Source organism: Lissotriton helveticus, chromosome 7 (genome assembly GCF_964261635.1).
Source record: "Lissotriton helveticus chromosome 7, aLisHel1.1, whole genome shotgun sequence".
Lineage (NCBI taxonomy): Eukaryota > Metazoa > Chordata > Amphibia > Caudata > Salamandridae > Lissotriton > Lissotriton helveticus.
This window is the reverse complement of record NC_136068.1, coordinates 1739724939-1739730938: the sequence shown is the minus strand read 5'-3', so window position 1 is coordinate 1739730938 and position 6000 is coordinate 1739724939. Positions and strand designations below refer to the sequence as shown.

Here is a 6000-nt window from a genome sequence, read left to right as displayed (position 1 = left end):
CTACTGTGCCGAGCATCAGAAACACTGCTTGTAAGTTCCACTACGAGTGCAAAACGAGGTTGTTGCCTCAAGCCTCATGGCCTATGCCACACGCTAAAGCTTGGGGAGGTGTGTGGTGTGCCACATGGTAGTGGGAGACGTATTACCCCCCTAATGTGGAGACTCCTACATAACAAGGCAAAGTATTGTCCCTTACACTACCTGGTCATAGCCCCATTGTACATATGCTGTCCTGTGCGCTGGTCTAGCTTGTGACCCACACTGTCAGTGAGAAACGGCTGAAGTGTTCTGGCCCATAACCCCATCTCTATATATTATTAGTAGAGACATGAATGCATTTTTGGAAAAACTATAGGTTGGCAAAACAGCTAAAACTATCTGTAGACCCGACCTGATTATTGGTTGATTCTGGGACTCTTGTGCGCAGAAATGTGGTGAGGGTAACTTCCCCTTAAATGAATAAATGTACTTTACCTTAAACAAAAGAAAAAAAAAAGAAATTAAAACTGAAAGAAATGCAAAATGTCAGCGCGAAAGGGCCATTTCACAAAATTTTGTGGCACAAAAAATGCAGCGACACATTAACGTGCTCAAATAATGTTATACATTTTAATCAGAAAAGGCAATTAAAAAAGTGCAAGTATGAATTTTAGATTTGCAACACAAACTATCAGTAATACAACTGAATGGCATTCACATTACTTAAAGGTTGCATTTTATTCTAAAATTTCAGGTTTTTGGTTCACAGGATTAGCAAACATGCTGGCCCGAATGCTTTTTTCAGACATATCCTTCATAAAGGTAATAAAAAACATACTGTTTGCAAAAGTATGCTCCATCATTTTACAAATCAAACAACGGACATACAGTTCTTTTTATACTTGTGCAATATATAATATGTGTCCGCACTCTGTTCTCCATACCTGCTTTGCTTTCAGTGCAGTAGCAGATACATGATAACCTGTTCGACAAACAGAAGCTAGATGAAACAGTCCTCATCTAGAGCTGGCAGCCTTAGAAGTAACAATAGAAATAAAAAAAAAATGGGGCACATTACCAACAATCTGCGATTGTTATCGCAAACCGTGGGTAGCTTGTTTTTTGTTATCGCAGCATATCGCGGTATTTTCTCGCCGTGTTAGCAGCGTATTATCAACGCGTTGCTCAGAGGCGATGTAAAATCTAGCGATAGCAAGCGAAATCCTGCGATAAAGTTCCTGCGATAATAAAATGTTTGCTGATACGCCATTGTGAACTTAGCCTATCAATCCACCTCCCATAGGCAGATGGTTAAGTCAACTTTTAATCAGGTGTTCATTTCCTGCGATAACCGCAGTTAGCAGGACTATTCTCATCGCTTCGCGGGTCCGGGGCCGTGTTGATAATACAGCGAAGTTGTGTTTGCAAAGTTTTTAATGAAGTTATTGTAAGAAACGCCTACTTTGCATCTTATTAGAGATATATATTGCTGTCATGGGATGCGTTACAAAACCGGCTGCTATTGCAGGATTACATGCGCTAGCGAGGCCTTGATGATAGTGCGATAAAACAAATCGCCGCTTTACCGCCGAAAAGTGCCACTAAAGTGGCAAAAACTCGCTTGATAATATGCCCCTATATTTTTTGTTACTGAAAGAAAGCGTGGAAACAAAGTTAATCTTGGCAAAAGCGCTGAAGCAGGTCTGTCCCAGATCGATGGCTTCCATGAACGGCTCTGCAATAATCTAATAATGGGTAGCGCTTGGAGTCGTAGCTAACCTGAACTATGAGGTAGACAGAAAAGGTACAGGCAATTACTGCCCAGTTAGGTCAACAGTTTACAACAGAGTAGTGCTTAATTGGTCAAAATATAAGTGCCGTACCCAGGGTAGTCTGCTACAGCGGACACCAACCACAACTCTTGCCACTGTTTTCCTGTGTGACATTTTAAACTATATCACCACATGCTGTAAGGATAGTGTGGAACTGCACTGTACTGACATGGTCTGCTTAAAACCAGGCCGAGAGCGCCACAATGTAGCAAACTCTTGTTAAGAAGTGTCGATGTTAAAAAAGAAGTGCTGGTGCCGAATAGCGGAAAACACAGCACAAATAAAGAACCACAGCAGAGTAGACCAGTGGACCTGTAAGAATATAGTAAAATTATTATAAAAAACTGATTTCACAATTGCTGTGACAAAACGGCGTCTATATGTTTCATTTAAAAAAAGTATCTCCCTTTTCCAAAGGGATCAACGGGACACCCCGCATGACATTTAAACGGAATACATAGGATCCTATAACTCCAGCCAAAATTGCTTAGTGAAAAAAGGTTGAGAGAATTATTCAGCTCTGTAATTTTAAAATGGGTATTTATTGAAAGCTGTATTGTAATGACCTGAATATTGTCATTGAATGTCATATAAATAAAGCAAGGAAATTGAGACAATTTCTCATTCAGGCACACAATTCTTAAGATTATTACCTTTATCCTCTGAAGGATAGAAAGAGGAATTGGCTTTCTGGAAATTAAACTTGTGATCTTCATGTGACATTAGATGTCTTGTAGATCTTAGAAGATGTCAGATTTCAGTGTTGACTCACTTATCCTATTTGCTGAGTGCAAAGTTCATTCATTCATTTTTAAGTGCTGAACAGGCCCAAAAGCATCACAATACTTTACAAAGACAAACTCCTGTCTTCTTTCCAAATTCCTGGGCACTCAACAGGGTTTCAGAGCTGTATTTAAGTCATCCTCAAAACTATCTAATCCTTTCTTGCATCACTCAATATTAACTATAAATTGATCAATTAAGGTGGAATTGAAGACTTACGTATCTCTGTGGGTCCTGCTTTTATTAAAGATACGTGTTATGTTTAGCTGTATGATCAGAGTTGATGGTTTTGGAGCGGTATAAGTTTGATGCACTTATTGAATAGACTGCCTGGAGGCTCACAGGTTTTTGTGCGATTAGGTTGGACTTCACAATACCCAAAGTGCCATTTATGATACTAAATGACAGATCTTAATTTTTATAATCAGGAGCTGCTGGTATTTTCACTCATAAACAGAACTTCAATTGAACTTTCCAGATATTTCTTAATTTACCACACTAATAGCTTTTGGAAAATCATATGAAATCCAAAAATGCTACAAGTGTGCTTTTAGGTTAGAAAGGTTCTATTTTCAGCAGATATATGTCGAGGGATTACTCTCCATGGTAAAGTGATTTCCACATATGGAAGATGCACACTTGGAAACCTACAACTTTACAAAACCCCAAAAATCTTTATATCTCTATGCCAGTTTTTTTTTTATCACAATAGGGTTTAGACTCATAACCATTTTCTTTAACTGATGTTAGTACAACAGATATTTTATAAAGCATGCAACAATATAAGGTAGAATGAGAAAAATCCCTAGAAAATAATAAATACAAAGAAAAGTGTATAAAAATAAAATGTTATAAAATAAATTCTCAAATGTTTTTTTGTACTTTTCTGGTTTCTTATATATTAAGTATGCACCTGAATTCTATGCTGCCAGGATATTATGTTCATGGAATGTTTCTGTGCTAAAATGTTCAAAGTCCTTGCACACACGGAGGGCACTGGCTACAGTGACATGTGGTGACATTGACAACCATATTTGTTTATATTGTTAAATAATAGGACATTGCAGGGTAATTAAGTGCTCTGTAAGGGGGAATATTACAAGAAACATATGAATCAAAGAAAAACACTAAGTAAAAAAGTGTATACAAATAGAATATTGTAGCAATACATTCTCAAATAATTATTTCAGCTGCCCACACAGACTCTTAAACTTTATGAATGCTTATGGCTCTATGCTTCCAGGATATGATGTTGATAGGATGGTATCCGCACTGGTGTAGACATCTCTGCATTGGGGTCCATTTTGGTCCAAAGGCCCTCATGTTCCATACTCCACAATGTTGCTGTCAAGCTCCAGCAGATAAGACTTCAGACCTAAAGTTCATAACAGCTTTACTGAGATATAAACATATAGTATACATTTTGAGGAAGATGTTTCATTATCATGCCCAAATAACGGATCAGGATTGTCATTCTAATTGATGGGGATGGTCCAGGCTGGTGAATTTGGAGGCCATTTTAGTACTGGCTTGTAATCAAGCAACTATGGCATCAGAATATTGTCACCAAAATATTGTCTGACAGACACATTGTGTCATAAATATTGTTTACAAATATATAACCCCTCTGGAGTTACTAATAAAAAATCAACACCCTGCGGGGCAATATTTTTGTTTATAAAAATCCAGACATGATATTTCTGTTGATGATATTTTTTGTATTTGTGCTAATGGTATGACGAAATACAACCATCAAGCAGCCCGAATGGACCTGCGACCATCATACATTGTAAGTGTGGGCTTTCGGCTGCTGCAACTGCGTAAACATGGACATGGCGATGCTGATATAATATACAGCCCTTCCAATAAACTGCAGATGAGATTAAAGCAAGCAGAGGAATATATAGGGTTGATAATGGAATCTGTAGCTGTAGAACAAGACTTGTGCCCAAAGTTTTGAAGAGAAGAGAAAAATTCAGAATGACATTGCGGTGGGCATTTTTATCACACACTTGTTGAACATAGAGAACGAAGCACAGAGATTTTGAGGATTCCTGTTTATGAAGATGAATTGGGGTTTTAAAAAGAGGAAACATCAGCAGTTATCCCGTCTATGGGATTCCAATATTTGTAGATCTCTTGAATCCTCCCACTGTTTGTGCCTTTGAATAGCCGCGTTTTTCAATCATGCTCTATCGCTAATATTGACTCCAAGAGTTTGCTTCAGCTAGAAATGAAAGGTGCTTGCTGTCAAGACTGAGCAATGACATATACTTGCATATTATGCTTTTGGGACATACATGTCAGATAGATGGTGGTGAGGCAGCTTTCTGTAGTTTCCAATTTGAAAGAAAATGTTTCTGGGTTGCACCTTTTTGGCCCTGACTTCACTAAATGTTCCTAAGGATGAGGAACCTTTGGTGCTTGCTGTTCCCCCACAGTGTTTTTGGAGGGTCCCTTTCAATGCATGCTATGACATAAGATCTCCATATCGCCGAGGTATGACCCAGCACCATCATCCAGAAGCCCCCGGCCAATCTCTGGAGTTGTCGTGCCTTTGGGTTTGATTCTTTCGGTTCACTTTTGGCTTAAACGGATGTAGCTAACTTTATAGTCTTTTTTCTGGTCATGCCATCCACTGTTGAATTGGTGCTGTTTGCCAGAGTGGTGTTTGAGTGCTGTAAAAGAGAACAAATAAAATATTTTAGCAATTTTATATAGAAAAATACCTCTTCAGATTAATACAATGCGCCAAAGAACCTTTCCTGATTACTTGGTGGAGCATTGGACCATTTGACTGTCCATCAAACTTAGGGTCAGATTCGCAAAAGCCATTTCAGCAAAAGGTTGGCTTGGTGTGTACAGTGATAGTAAGGTCAAGTTTTGTAATCACAAAACATAAATATACAGTTAGAATGACATGTGGTCACAAAATATTACAAAGTAAACACAAGGAGATGATGGACGGAGCGCTGAAACGTTTCAGACACTCACCCCCAGTCACAGATCTGGGTTGAATCCATCATCGTTCTTTAGCTCACTTTGCCACCCCAGTTCAGATACAGCTATATGCAAATCAGTATAGACCCTGTGTCTCATGGAAACAGTCCAGCCCGAACTGTCAAGCCATGTCGTCCCTGGCTAAAGAACGATGATGGATTCAACCATGATCTGTGACTGGGGGTGAGTGTCTGAAAAGTGTCAGCACTCCGTCCATCATATCCTTGTGTTTGCTTTGTTCGCCCTAAGTTGGCAGGGTATGCCCAGATGTGAGACCCTTGCTCGCTTTGCCACTTGATTCAAGCTAGCCTGGTTGATGAGGGCTGTTAGCCCAAAAACTGTCCCAGGATGCTTGTTTCTGGTCCAGGGAAGACATGGCTTGGCAGTTGGGGCTGGACTGTTCCCA

At 39.2% G+C, this 6000-nt stretch overlaps 1 protein-coding gene across 3 annotated transcripts in view; it reads right to left on the bottom strand.

Moving 5' to 3' along the window:
* Nucleotides 1-587: 587 nt before the first annotated feature.
* The window catches only part of LOC144770727 (uncharacterized), a 295086-nt gene continuing 289673 nt past the window's right edge, over nt 588-6000 (bottom strand). For all 3 annotated transcript variants that reach the window (XM_078655463.1, XM_078655464.1, XM_078655462.1), the window contains exon 7: nt 588-5272. In XM_078655463.1, the coding sequence (XP_078511589.1) occupies nt 5183-5272 (90 nt within the window). In that variant the 3' untranslated portion in view covers nt 588-5182. The remainder of the gene's footprint in view (nt 5273-6000) is intronic.